The following is a 15025-nucleotide window of genomic DNA, read 5'->3' as shown; positions in this document are numbered from 1 at the left end:
TTTTTGAGACGGAGTCTCGCTCTGTCACCCAGGCTGGAGTGCAGTGGCCGGATCTCAGCTCACTGCAAGCTCCGCCTCCCAGGTTCACGCCATTCTCCTGCCTCAGCCTCCCGAGTAGCTGGGACTACAGGCGCCCGCCACCTCGCCCGGCTAGTTTTTTGTATTTTTTTAGTAGAGACGGGGTTTCACCGTGTCAGCCAGGATGGTCTCGATCTCCTGACCTCGTGATCCGCCCGTCTCGGCCTCCCAAAGTGCTGGGATTACAGGCTTGAGCCACCGCGCCCGGCCCTGATCTATTTTCAAACTTCCGTTTAGGGCCATGGAGAGATGCTGTGGGGCTGTCCATATGTCGAGGAAGGGTTTTGACTAGACAGCTTCTAGGATCCTACTAAAGCTTAAAATTCTGTGACACTCCTCCAGCATACATACACCCAGTGTCATCCGTGTCCCCTTTGCCATTAGTTCTTGAACTGAGTTAAGTTACACTTGATATTTTAGGAATCGATGACATTCAAAGATGTGGCTGTAGACATCACCCAGGAGGACTGGGAGTTAATGCGTCCTGTGCAGAAGGAATTATACAAGACTGTGACACTACAAAACTATTGGAACATGGTTTCTCTGGGTAAGGATCGTCTCTACCCCTCCTCCTCTCAGCCTGTCCCCCCGGGTCTCTTTCTTACACCCGTTGTTAAAAATGGGTTGGCCCTCAGACATGCTTGGCTAAAAATGGGGTCTAGAAATAAATGTTCTTATCTCATTCAAGCACAAGAGTGACTGTTTTACTCCCGTTTCCCAAATGAAAGGTTTTTAAGTGAGAGAACATTAGCAACTGATGCATAGCTTCATAGTGCTGCCACCCGATGCTGCCTTGCCCAGCCTTTGCTACTCTAAAGGAAGGTTTCTTCCTTCACATATCCTCTTAAGTGGCAGGAAATTGTTATCCTGTCTCGGAAAAGGATAACAACCAACAGCCTAATTCTCTTATTAGATCATGTCCATGAACTATCGTTCTCCTACAGAGGTCTGTTCTCTCAGATAGGTAGAAGTCTGGTAATAAAACTTGGAGCAACTGTTTATCTCCAGGATAAAATTCATTATATTCCTCCTGAACAGGACTTACAGTGTACAGACCAACTGTGATTCCCATGTTGGAAGAACCATGGATGGTGATAAAAGAAATTTTAGAAGGCCCTAGTCCAGGTGAGAAACAGAAAGCACATGAGCTTCTTTGCATTTAAGAATCTATATCCTAAGTGTGGTGAGATATGCATTTTAAATATGACCAGGTCACTTTTTGCAAAGGCTTTCTAGCCTGTGAAGAACACTGAGCTGTTTGGTGTTGCTTCTTTACAGAGGCCTCTTCAGGAAGCGCTTCCTAAGATCACTATTAACACACTTTTCCCGTGTCTCTTCTCATTTTATCCTTCTACATGACCTCTAGGTCTCATCTCTTAGGGCTTTGTCTAGGGCTTTCATTGTGCCATGTTCCCCTTCCTCTAGATTTAAACATGCATGAATGCCCCCTAAAAATTTAAATGTTAAACCTTCTTCTTTTTGAGTTTCTTTTATTCTGTTCACTGACAAATCCCTACATCCCCCTGCCTTCACTTTTCTAAATCATCCCTTTCTTTTTTATTTTCTAATTACTTTAAAGATAATATATTCACGATTCACAATTTTTAAAAATGTATAAAGCAAAATATATATAAAAATATATATATAAATTACCCACCTGAATACCACATTCACCCAGTTCCTACATCTCCCTAGCATGTGACCGCTGTCATTAGAGCATGTCCATGAACCACTGTTTTCCTGTAGAAGTCTGTCCTCCCACATAAGTAGAAGTCAGGTAATAAAGTTTGAACAACTGTTGTCTCCAGGATAAAAGTGTGGCAATAAACAGTTGTTAGAGATGTTTATTTTGCTTTGAGTTTTTTGCATGTAAAGTCAATATAAAAATAGTTTTTCTCCATTTTTAATATGAATGGTAGCATACTATACATACTGTTTTGTACCTTGCTTTATTTATTTATTTATTTATTTATTTATTTTGAGATGGAGTCTCGCTCTGTCACCCAGGCTGGAGTACAGTGGCCGGATCTCAGCTCACTGCAAGCTCCGCCTCCCGGGTTTACGCCATTCTCCTGCCTCAGCCTCCCGAGTAGCTGGGACTACAGGCGCCCGCCACCGCGCCCGGCTAATTTTTTGTATTTTTAGTAGAGACGGGGTTTCACCGTGTTAGCCCGGATGGTCTTGATCTCCTGACCTTGTGATCCGCCCGTCTCAGCCTCCCAAAGTGCTGGGATTACAGGCTTGAGCCACTGCGTCCGGCCTGTACCTTGCTTTTTTAACTTAAAAGTATATCTTGAAAAGCCTTCCAAATGAGTATGTAAAGAGCTTCCTCATTTCTTTTTTTATGTCTGCATCATATTTTTATTATTGAACTTGTTCCTTAGTCATGGACTTTTTCATTCTCACTCCTTGCTTATTCCCTCCACAGTAACTTCATTTTAAACAATTTCAAACCTACACAGGCACATTACATTAATCACTTATGTACTGTCTACTTGGAATCACTAATTATCATCGTTTAGCCACTTTTGCTCTATCTCTCTACAAAGGTTTTTGCACTGAGCCATTTTAATAGACATCATGACAACCCCTAAATACCTTCTAAGAACATGAACATTCTTCTACATAAGCGTGATACCATTCTCTCACTCTAGATATTTAACATTTATATAATAGTGTCATCAAATGTATAGTCAAATATTCAGATTTTTCCCAACTGTCCCAAAAACATCCTTTATAGATATTTTTCTCCCCAATACAGAATCCAGTCAGGAATCACATGTTCTACTTGTTTATCTTATATCTTTAGTACCTTTTAATAGAGAAATGTTCCCCAGCCTTTTTTCTTTTTTAAAAAAAGTCTTTCATGATATTGACATTTTTTAAAGGATCCAAGCCAGTTTTTTATAATGACCTACAGTTTAGATTTGCCTCATTGTTTCCTAAAGATTAGTCAGTTTAAAGATTTTACCAAGAATATTTGAAAGGTGATATGTATCTTCCATTGCATTTCCTCAGGAGGTACATAGTGGTAATTCATCTCATCATTGGTGATGCTCAGTTTGGTTAAGGTGGTGTCTACAGGATCTCTCCTTTTTAAAGGTGCATTCTTTATGATTAATAAGTAATCTGTGGAGTGATACTTTGAGGTCACATGACTATTCCTCGATAATCTTTTACTTAAAATTTTTAGCATCCATTTGATTATCTTTGCATTGTTATATTGCTGGTTGCAAATGGTGATTTTCGTTTTTGTTGTTTTTGAGATGGAGTTTCACTCTTGTTGCCCAGGCTGGAGTGCAATGGCGTGATCGCCTCTCACTGCAACCTCTGCCTCCTGGGTTCAAGCAATTCTCCTGCCTCAGCTTCCAGAGTAGCTGGGGTTAGAAGCATGTGCCACCACACCCAGCTAGTTTTTGTATTTTTAGTAGAGACCGGGTGTCACCATGTTGGCCAGGCTGGTCTCAAACTCCTGACTTCAGGTGATCCACCTGCCTTGGCCTCCCAAAGTACTGAGATTACAGGCGTGAGCCACCATGCCCAGCTGCAAAATGGTGATTTTCTAATTCAGTCATCTTTTCTAAATGATTAACAGCATTCTTCATTAAAGAATAGCTATTTCGGCCGGGTACGCCTGTAATCCCAGCACTTTAGGAGGTCAAGGTGGGCGGATCACGAAGTCAGGAGTTCGAGACCAGCCTGGCCAACACAGTGAAACTCTGTATCTACTGAAAATACAAAAATTACCTGGGTGTGGTGGCGGGTGCCTGTAATCCCAGCTACTTGGGAGGCTGAGGCAGGAGAATCACTTGAACCCAGGAGGCGGAGGTTGCAGTGAGCCAAGATTGTGCCACTGCACTCCAGCCTAGGCAACAGAGCTAGACTCCATCTCAAAAAAAACAAAAAAGAATAGCTCTCCTTCCCTCACCCCATTTTTATGTATATACCACTGTGGACTAATGGAAATTTTAAAAATTCAATATATGATTAGTTGGCCAGGCACAGTGGCTCACTCCTGTAATCCCAGCACTTTAGGAGGCCAAGGTAGGTGGATCACTTGAGGTCAGGAGTTTGAGACCAGCCTGGTCAACATGGTAAAACCCTGTCTCTACTAAAAATAATAATAATAATAATACAAAAATTAGCTGGGCATGGTGGTGCGTGCCTGTAGTCCCAGCTACTGGGGAGGCTGAGGAAGGAGAATTGCTTGAACTCGGGAGGTGGAGATTGCAGGGAGCCAAGATTGTGGCACTGCACTCCAGCCTGGGCAACAGAGCAAGACTCCATTTCAAAAAAGAAAAAGGAAAAAAATATATATATGTATGTATATTTATGTATTATTAGTCCATTAATTCCAGTTTTTACATTTTGTTTTGTGTTTTTGATGCTCAATTGTTCCAAATTTGGGCACTCTAGCATCAAACAAAGTCCAGCATCTTTTTGACATGTCCCAATTAGTCTTCATCCATTTCCTTGCTTTCTGGCACAACCAGATGTTCTTTAGGCTCACCTTATGCTCACCTTAGACTTGGGATTTCTCCAAGGAATCCTGATTCATTTTAGTAGGGAATGGTACTTAGAAACCAAGATCTGGGCCATAAGTGTATTCACTGTTTAATGGTATCATTGCTACTGTTCAGTGGATAGAGCTAGGAAGTTTGTGTGTGTGTGTGTGTGTGTGTGTGTGTGTGTGTGTTTATGCATGTGTACATGTGTGTTCTTTTAAGTTAGGAGTTCATACTTAAACTCCAATTCAAATCTAACACAACAAGGATATTCCATTTTATATATTCCCATTTTCCATTTTGTATCTCCTGTCTCATGCAGTGAATAACCTAGTTTCCAACATCAGCATATTTACTTATTTGCTGTATCATATGTTACACACAAAAATAGTTTCAAATTTACATCACTATAACAAACAGTCTAGAAAGTTCAAGATTTCTTTGAAGTCCTTTTTGTCCTTAGAATATATACCACTAAGGATAGTGTTTTCTTGCTTTTTAAAATTATTTTTAATTTACATTTTTGAGTATGCGAAAACAGTAACATGGCTCATAACTCAAAAACTGTATAGAAAGGTATATATTTCCTTTCCTTCTGCTCTCTTTCCACCTACTCCCTATAGGTAACCATGATCATCAGTTTCTGGTGTATCCTTCCTATGTTTCTCTTTGCAAAAATAAATTATTAATATATTATCTTCTTTTGTATACGAAAGAAGTATACTATGTATATTCTTGCATCTTGCTTTGTTATTCCATTTTTTATTTTATTTTATTATTTTATTTTATTTTATTGCTGTTGTTGAGACAGAGTCTCACTCTGTCACCCAAGCTGGAGTGCAATGATATGACCATGGCTCACTGCAACCTCTATCTCCTGCATTCAAGCAATCCTTCCACCTCAGCCTCCTGAGTAGCTGGGAGTACAGGTGTGTGCCACCATGCCCAGATAATTTTTGTATTTTTTGCAGAGCAGGGTCTTGCTATGTTTCCCAGACTGGTCTCAATTTCTGGGCTCAAGCGATCCACCTGTCTTGGCCTCCAGTGCTGAGATTACAGGTGTGAGCCATGGTGCCCAGCCATTATTCCATTTTTTAAATCTAAGACACTGACTTCTTATATATCCACCAATATGGATGCTAGTATACAACAGTGAATTAAATAATAATGACAGATATGATATGGCCAGGCACAGTGGCTCACACCTGTAACCCCAGCACTTTGGGAGGCTGAGGCAGGCAGATCGCTTGAACTCAGGAATTTGAGACCACCCTGGGCAACATAGTGAGACCTGTCTCTACTAAAAAAAATTGTTTTAATTAACTGGTCGTGGTGATTCATGACTATAGTCCCAGCTTCAGGGAGACTGAAGTGAGAGGATAACTTGAGCCCGGGAGATCAAGGCTGCAGTGAGCCAAGGTCGCACCACTGCATTCCCACTGGGTGAGAGAGTAATACTCTGTCTCAAAAAAAAAAAAAAAAAAAAAATGCTACCTTAGAGTGAATTGTTTCACTTTTTTAAAAAACTAACTTTGGTCATTAGGTATTTTAAGGGTCATAAACTTTAAAAGCTAATTATTCTGTATAATTTATCGCCTTATATGCCTTAGTTGGCAAAATACAAAATACACCTACAGCACACTAAATTCTCTGGGGAACACATTCTGCACACTCTAGGCACTGAGAAAACATACAGAGTATGGAAATAAGCCTGGATTAGAGTCAGGATAATCTTCTGGGAGATACTTGCAGTCTGAAGTCACTTCTCAACATGAAGAGTTTTTTAGATCATCAGAGAGCACAAATTTGGGCTCTGAATACTCAAGAAAGGGCAATGTATGGTTATGCATTTGGAGAGGGGGGATTTTTCTCCCTCCAAAGAGCACCAAGACTGAGAAGGACAGTTCCTTTTTTCCTTCTGGACAGTGAGGTTTTGGGGTTTTGTTTTTTTAGCCTAGCCTGTTCTTACATAGTGTGTAGTCCTCTGTTCAAGGGACTCCTGTCAGCCTCCTCTCCTTGGCTGGGCCCCAGCCTTTGTCTTCTAGCCCCAGAATCCCTTGTACCCTCAAAATGGGAGCTTAAGGTCATCAAACATGATTGAAGAGCTATCTCAGGCAGTCAACTTCAGCTATTACTCACTTCTTGCCTTCCTGCTTTTACTTAATTTTTGGCCTGTGAGGATTTTGCTTTCTTGCCAGCTCAGAGATATATAGTAAGTTGAATCTACCTTTAGTTAGGGTACTTCAGGAAGTAGGTTAGTCATACTTCAGGAAATGGAAACTTTGAGAATTAACAAACAGAATAGTAGTATTGGTTTGATGGCCATTACTGTCTCAGATCTTTTATAGTTCTTTATGTTTATATTTTATGGTTTATAGTTCTTTATGTTTATACAGTACTTTGCCATTCTTTGAGGCTCATTTCAAATCACACTTCTCCCACTGAAGCTTTCCTTGATTACCTGAGTCAACATTAATCTCCTCTGTTTGGAAATATTATACCACTGTTTGTCCTTATTAACCAAGAGATAACACTTCTAACCAATCCTTTCTGGTTTTAGTGATAAACACATATTTAAACCCTGCTTAATGATCTGTTTCAGAAGTTTTGGTAAACTAATTTGTTTAAAAATGTGCATTTATCAGCCGGGCGCAGTGACTCTTGCCTGTAATCCCAGCACTTTGAGAGGCTGAGGCGGGTGGATCACCTGAGGTCAGGAGTTCAAGACCAGCCTGACCAACGTGGAGAAACCCTATCTACTAAAAATACAAAATTAGCCAGGCGTAGTGGCACATGCTTGTAATCTCAGCTACTCAGGAGGCTGAGGCAAGAGAATCGCTTGAACCCGGGAGGTGGAGGTTGTGGTGAGCCGAGATCGCACCATTGCACTCCCACCTGGGCAACGAAAGCAAAACTCCATATCAAAAAAAAAAGTGTGTTTATAGTAGCAACTTATTCCTGGTCATTATTCAGTCTTTCACTTTAAGTTTGTTAATTATAACTTTAGTACTTTTCAGTTGTATGTACAATCTGTCATAGACTGATACTGATTACATAGAAGTTGAATTCAGCTTCTGATATTATCTCATCTCTTTTTTGTGTGTATACATACCTACTTGTACAGTCCATCCATATTCTCATTTTCTTCTGGGGAGGGGAATAACAAATCCTGGTTTGAGAAAGTTGGTTTATAAATTTTTTTCTTTCATGAAAGTAATATAACTATTTTCTATGTTTCTTTATTACTTTTTATTTTGCTACACCTACTGGAATGGAATATAACTACTTACTAGTAATAAATAGCAACAAAAGTAATATAGCAAATTTATTGAAAATTAGAAACTAGAAACGAAAACCTATATCATTATTAGCATTTTGGTAATTTTTTTTCCACTTCTGATGTGTTTTCATGCTTGTTATGATACTCTTTTTCATTTAACATTACTCCTAAACATTTTCTTATATAAACTATGATTTTGTATTTGAATAAAAGTAAAAAAAGTAGTTTGTAAATTCAAGCAGTACAAGGAAGCAAATATTAAGTGTACCTCTCTCCTCAGTCATGACCAGGACCTTCTCCCCTTAGATTACATGTGTGGATGGGTGGGGGTGTGTGTGTGTGTCTGTCTGTCTGTGTGTAACACAAATAGCATATCTTTACACAGCTAGGATGTTGCTCTACATTTTTTTATACACCTGCTTTTTTCTTCACTTAATGTATCCTGCACACTTTTTCATGTCAATGTACCTAGACCTACCTAATTATCAGTTATCAATATTCTGTTATCCCTTATTCTATTAATAACTAGTCCCTTACTGATGATGTAGCTGTCATTTTCAATTACTGCATATTACTCAATTGAATAGATATATTTGTAAAGGTATTATACTGTGATTTGCCTCTTAGAAAGTTTCTGAAATATTTAGTACCATTTTTGCTATATTATAAATTCTGTATTTGATTAAATTACATTATGTAATTCTTGATATTTGCAAGTTATATGTTTCCCACCTGGTTTCAAAGGATAGAGGTTGCAACTTAAATTTTGTGTTAAATAATTATACAAGAAACTTAATAGGCAGCAACAAATACACATTTGACTGCCTTATTACAGCCAGGTTCGATTGAGGGTCAACCTTTTTGGTTTGGTTTGGTTTGGTGTGTGTGTGTTTGGTTATGTGTATGCATGCACATCTGTGTACACTTTGATTTGAGTTCACCTTTTTACATGTTAATGTCATTTATTTTACCATTTCAGTTGAGTCGCCACCATATCCAGAGTCTTGGGCCATTTTTAAAGGAAATGTGTAAGAAGGATAAACTATTTCCAGAATTTGCACCTAGGTTGGAAATATAAGAAATGTACAGAATTGTGAATTACAGTCATGTGCTGCATAATGATTTTTTGGTCAACAACAAATTGCATGTATGACAGTGGTCCCATAAGACAACAATGGAGCATATATAGAAGCCTGATATATAAGCACTTGATATTTGTATTGCAGATCAAGTAGGGGAAATTATTGATATTCAGTAATAGTGCTGGTACATTTAGCTTTCCATGTTTAAAAAAAGAACATATATGTATATCATCTAGGTTCATATAAGTATACCCTATGATGCTCACACAGGGATGAAATTGACCCAACACCACATTTCTCAGAACGTATCCTCATTGTTAAGCAATCCATGACTGTACTCATATAAAGCCAAGTTCTGTCATGAGCCCAATACTATATTAGGTTGAACCATATAGGGTTACTGACATTCAGCCATTTTGACTTATAAAAAAAGGCAATTTCCTATATGATTCAACCTAATCTATATTTTATTTTATTTTTTTTGAAGACAGGATCTTGCTCTGTCATCCAGGCTAGAGTGCAGTGGGGCAATCATGGCTCACTGCAACCTCCACCTCCCGGGCTCAAGCAATTCTCATGCCTCAGCCTCCCAGGTAGCTGGGACTACAGGTGCACACCACCACATCTGTCTAAATTTTTTTATTTTTAGTAGAGAGAGAATTTCGCCATGATGGCCAGGCTGGTCTCGAACTCCTGACCTCAAGTGATCCACCTGCCTTGGCCTCCCAAAGTGCTGGGATTACAGGAGAAAGCCACAGAGCTTGGCCTCTAATCTGTATTTTAAATTCAAAGAAGCATTGTAGAGAGAAATATGAGTTGGACTGTAAACAGCTTTTTTAATAGGTGGAGAAGGCATCATAAGAGAAGGCCTAGAGTCTAGGATTAGCATGGCATCTAGAGAATATTATGAAGCGTAGTGGATAACTTTAGGCCGGGTGTGGCAGCCCATACCTGTAACCCTAGCACTTTGGGAGGCTGAGGCAGGCAGACCACCTGAGGCCAGGAGTTTGAGGCCAGCCTGGCCAACATGGTGAAACCGTGTCTCTATTAAAAATACAAAAATTAGCTGGGCATGGTGGTTACTGCCTGTAATCCCAGCTATTCAGGAGTCTGAGGCACGAAAATTACATGAACCTGGGAGGCAGAGGTTGCAGTAAGCCAAGATGGCACAGAGTCTGTCTCCAAAAAAAAAAAAAAAAAAAAAAATAGCAGGTAACTTTAAATTAAGCTGAACATGAGTTGTAGTAGGAGACAGAATAGAATATAGAATAGAAAGGGCTTAGTTATTCTGGGATTGAATGCCAAGTGGAGGTATTCTAAACTTTTTCACTTTTATAGTTTAAGCCACTAGTCCTTAAACTTTGGTAGGTAGCAAAACTGCTGGGTTTAATAAAACAGATTACTCAGCTCTACTGCCAGAGTTTCTGATTCAGTATGTCTGGGTGAGACCCAATAATGTTAACACATTTCTTGATGATAGTGATGCTTATGCTGCTAGTGGGAGGACTACCTTGAAAACCATTGTTTTAGGCTATGGGAGATTTACTAGAGATATTTGAGCATAGAAAGCACTTGGTGAAATTGCTTTAGGAATATTATGTGGAATTGTGCAGAGCAGATTGGAAGAGAGAGTGATGAGAGTCAGCATGTCTACTTTATGAACCCATTACATAAATTAATCCATGAAGCCATCCCAAGTTATCCCACACAGTGTTACCACTGTTTTGGCTTCTCTTAGCTCTGTCACCTGACTTAATCTGTTTTATTCCCTCTGTGTCCATGTTGAATATGAAGAACCTGTCTGTTTTCAACAACTTAGTCTCCCTTTTTTTTGCCCTTTTTGTCTCCTTTCCCAAATTTGAAAGGCCATGATGATGACGTTTTCAGAGCTGTTCTCTTTGGGCATTTTATCTATGTTTATTATTTTGTTTCTATTTTGGCAGTTTCCTCTCTCAAAATAAAGACTTTTTATATTTTTTTTATTTCAGAATGGGAAACTAAAGTCCAAGCATGTACTCCAGTGGAGAATATGTCTAAACTCACAAAGGAAGAAACCCAGACCATCAAATTAGAAGACTCATATGACTACAATGATAGATTACAGAGGCGAGCAACAGGTGGCTTCTGGAAATTTCACACTAATGAAAGAGGTTTCAGTTTGAAGTCAGTCCTTTCACAAGAAGATGATCCTACAGAAGAATGTCTTAGTAAATATGATATATATAGAAATAATTTTGAAAAGCATTCAAACCTAATTGTACAGTTTGATACCCAATTAGATAATAAAACTTCTGTATATAATGAAGGCAGGGCAACCTTCAATCATGTCTCATATGGTATTGTACATAGGAAAATACTTCCTGGAGAGAAGCCTTACAAGTGTAATGTGTGTGGGAAAAAATTTAGGAAATACCCTTCCCTCCTGAAACACCAAAGTACCCATGCCAAAGAGAAATCGTATGAATGTGAAGAATGTGGGAAAGAGTTTAGGCATATTTCATCCCTCATTGCACATCAGAGAATGCACACTGGAGAAAAACCATATGAATGCCACCAGTGTGGTAAAGCCTTCAGCCAGCGTGCACACCTTACTATACATCAGAGAATTCATACTGGAGAGAAACCCTATAAGTGTGATGACTGTGGGAAAGACTTTAGTCAGCGTGCACACCTTACCATCCATCAAAGGACACATACTGGAGAGAAACCATATAAATGCTTGGAATGTGGTAAAACCTTCAGTCACAGTTCATCACTGATTAATCATCAGAGAGTTCATACTGGAGAAAAACCTTATATATGCAATGAATGTGGGAAGACTTTCAGTCAGAGTACACACCTTCTTCAGCATCAAAAAATACATACTGGGAAGAAACCATATAAATGCAATGAATGTTGGAAAGTGTTTAGTCAGAGTACTTACCTTATTCGACATCAGAGAATTCATTCTGGAGAGAAGTGTTATAAATGTAATGAATGTGGAAAAGCCTTTGCTCATTCCTCAACCCTTATTCAACATCAAACCACTCACACTGGAGAGAAATCCTATATATGTAATATATGTGGGAAAGCCTTCAGCCAGAGTGCAAATCTTACTCAACATCATAGAACACATACTGGAGAGAAACCATATAAATGCAGTGTGTGTGGGAAAGCATTCAGCCAGAGTGTGCACCTTACTCAACATCAGAGGATTCATAATGGAGAAAAACCCTTTAAATGCAATATATGTGGGAAAGCATATAGACAAGGTGCAAATCTTACTCAGCATCAAAGGATTCATACTGGAGAGAAACCCTATAAATGTAACGAATGTGGGAAAGCTTTCATTTATTCCTCATCACTTAATCAACATCAGAGAACTCATACTGGAGAGAGACCCTATAAATGTAATGAATGTGATAAGGATTTTAGCCAGAGAACATGCCTTATTCAACACCAGAGAATTCACACAGGAGAGAAACCCTATGCATGTCGTATATGTGGTAAAACCTTCACCCAGAGTACAAACCTTATTCAGCATCAGCGTGTTCATACAGGTGCCAAACATCGTAATTAATGGATAAGGGAAACTTCAATTAGGTTTTACAACTTCATTTCAATTTTATTTTGTGCATTCTGTGTGTCAGAATATTCAGAAGAAATCCGAAGAAGTGCAATATGTTAGATACCACTCAGCAGAAGTATCAGAAGTAGTGGTAGGGACATAACCTATTTAGATTTAATGTGAAATTTAAGAAGGAAACTTGACTTCTTAACCTTTATTTGATATGAGTTTAATTCATTACAGAAAGAAACCCTGTGAAGGGTGTTCAGAAACATAACTCATCAACTCTTTATTTCAAGTACAGTCATCCCTCAGTATACTCGGGGGATTGGTTCCAGGACCACCCATGTATACCAAAATCTACCCATACTCAAGTTGCACGGTCAGCCTGGTGGAACCTGTGTATATGAAAAACCCTACATCTACGCAGGTTTCCCATCCCTGAATAATGTGCTTTCAAACTCTGTTCAGTTGAAAAAAAAAATTCCAGTATACGTGGATCTGTACAGTTCAAATGTGTTGTTCAAGGGTCAACTGTACATCCTGATGAGGCCTTATGAATGTAACTTGGGAAGGTGTCCATCAAGTAGAGATTTCACACCAGAGAGTGATCTTAAAATTACAGAAAAGAGAAAGCTGCTTTCAGGCCTTTTATTCCCAGCTTTGAAGCCTTAAAATATGTAAAGGATTCCTTTCCCTTTTTTACTTCCCCTTCTCCTGTTATGCCATAACTGCCATATGGAGCCAGTAGGTTTGAAAAAAACAGTTGAAAGTATTTTAAAGATTTCTATGTGACCACTGTTTGGTTACACCTTCCCTCACATATCGAAATATTAAAGAGAAGCTTAATGAAAGATATGATAGAAACTAATGTGTATATAACATTAGATGTGTAGAGATTTAGTTAAACAGGCAAAAATTACATGCTCCAAGCTTAAATGAATTTTTAATACACATTAGCCTTGATTTTACTAGGTTTTGACATTCAAGGTCATCCTGAAGGAAAAAAGTAGGTATAAGGTATACAGTTCGCATTTTTTTCATCTGACTCCTAAATTTATACTTTAGATTTCTCTGTGACTGTTTTACTATGGAAAGTTCATTTCTTCCACTTAAACACATTTCTTGAGTGTCTACTATGCTTAGGTCCCAGACTTCCTAATTGGATCCTTTCAAGGCTTGTTACAGTGCTGAAAATCACAGGTGGTTTACACAACAGAAAGATTTCCAGAGCAATGAGAGAGTGAGGATGTGATATTTGGTCATGGGATGAGCATAAGCAACCTGCTAAAATGGGTTGCTAAATGCTACCTACATCCCAAGAGAAGGAAGTGGAAGTAATAGTGTAGCTATATAAATAATGTGAGAAAAAATAAATAATGGAGATTAGATTTGAGTTCACTGCAGAATGTGGATTAGGGGAAAAGGTGAAATTTTAATGGAGGAAAAAAATACATAGATAATTGCTATAACATGAAATGTAATTGGACTTGCTTTGCCTATGAAATGAGTGGCTAAATAAAAAAGAACATCCTGAATATTAGAAGAAACTAAAAACAAAGTGACTGATTTTTAAGGAATAATTGGAAGCCTGACACTCCCTCATATATGCAAGTAAAATAGAGGTTACTCTTAACATGTCAGGAAAAAATTTAATTGGCAAAAGCATTGATGCAGTAATCATTAAACAATGATAACTGGATTTGTGGGTCTTAAAAGGAAAACTGGCAGAAATGCAAATAGAAATAGATAAAAATACTATTGTATTTCATATTTACAGCATTCCACTACCAGAATATAAGGCCATATTCTGATAACTGAGATTTCATTGTGCTCATATTTGTTTCTCCAGTCCCTTGCATAATAGTGCATAGTCAATACATGGTTGAATTAATGAATAAATTATATAAATTAGATTTCAGTAATAAAGTAGAATTGACTGGCATGGAGTGAAAGTTGGCATAACTAAAAATACTTTTGTGCATATATCAAAGAAATGTTCAACAAATAACATTTACTTGGGAACTGCTTAAAAGTAGTGAATCAGATTTCATGGGACATCCTTCTACAGGAAGTTTTCCTGAGCTAAATGAGGGGAAATTGATATCAATTCTGGTACTATAAATATCAATTTAAGCTTGTATTAACCATGCAACTTCCTTTGGACATTACTGTTTATAAAACCATCCTACAAACAGGTACTGAAGGAAAGACCCGGGATGCTAGCATCCTAAAGGCTATATTGTTGAGTGTTTTCTTTTAAAAACTTGATTTCCATTTCCCTTACATTAGTTAACCTTGATTTCATAGTATCATCCTGCACAAAGTACAGGTTGCGGAATACTCAAACTGTGCTTATATAGCTATGTTTTTTTAAATAACAGTTGTTTGACCTTATTTTTTTGATGCTGCTTCATCCCTCACACAGCACTTATTTCCCTTGGTTGAGCATGTGGCATGTGACAGTCCATAGCACCTTCCTTTGCATTACTCTGTATTTCCTGCCTTTGTATGTTTTATGTAAATAATGCAT

At 38.3% G+C, this 15025-nt stretch overlaps 1 protein-coding gene across 3 annotated transcripts in view; it reads left to right on the top strand.

The window, feature by feature from the left end:
- Positions 1–14049, top strand: part of ZNF287 (zinc finger protein 287) — a 19366-nt gene extending 5317 nt beyond the window's left edge. For 2 of the 3 annotated variants that reach the window (XM_025362471.1, XM_025362470.1), the window contains 3 exons: positions 499–625; positions 1117–1203; positions 10934–12504. In XM_025362471.1, the coding sequence (XP_025218256.1) occupies positions 499–625; positions 1117–1203; positions 10934–12504 (1785 nt within the window). Of the gene's footprint in view, positions 1–498; positions 626–1116; positions 1204–10933 lie in introns of all 3 variants that reach the window. The other variant, XM_025362469.1, reaches the window with a different exon arrangement.
- Positions 14050–15025: the final 976 nt, after the last annotated feature.

Source organism: Theropithecus gelada, chromosome 16 (assembly GCF_003255815.1).
Source record: "Theropithecus gelada isolate Dixy chromosome 16, Tgel_1.0, whole genome shotgun sequence".
NCBI classification, from domain to species: Eukaryota; Metazoa; Chordata; class Mammalia; order Primates; family Cercopithecidae; genus Theropithecus; species Theropithecus gelada.
Note: the sequence above shows the minus strand (reverse complement) of the source record. Positions and strands in the feature narration are given on the sequence as shown.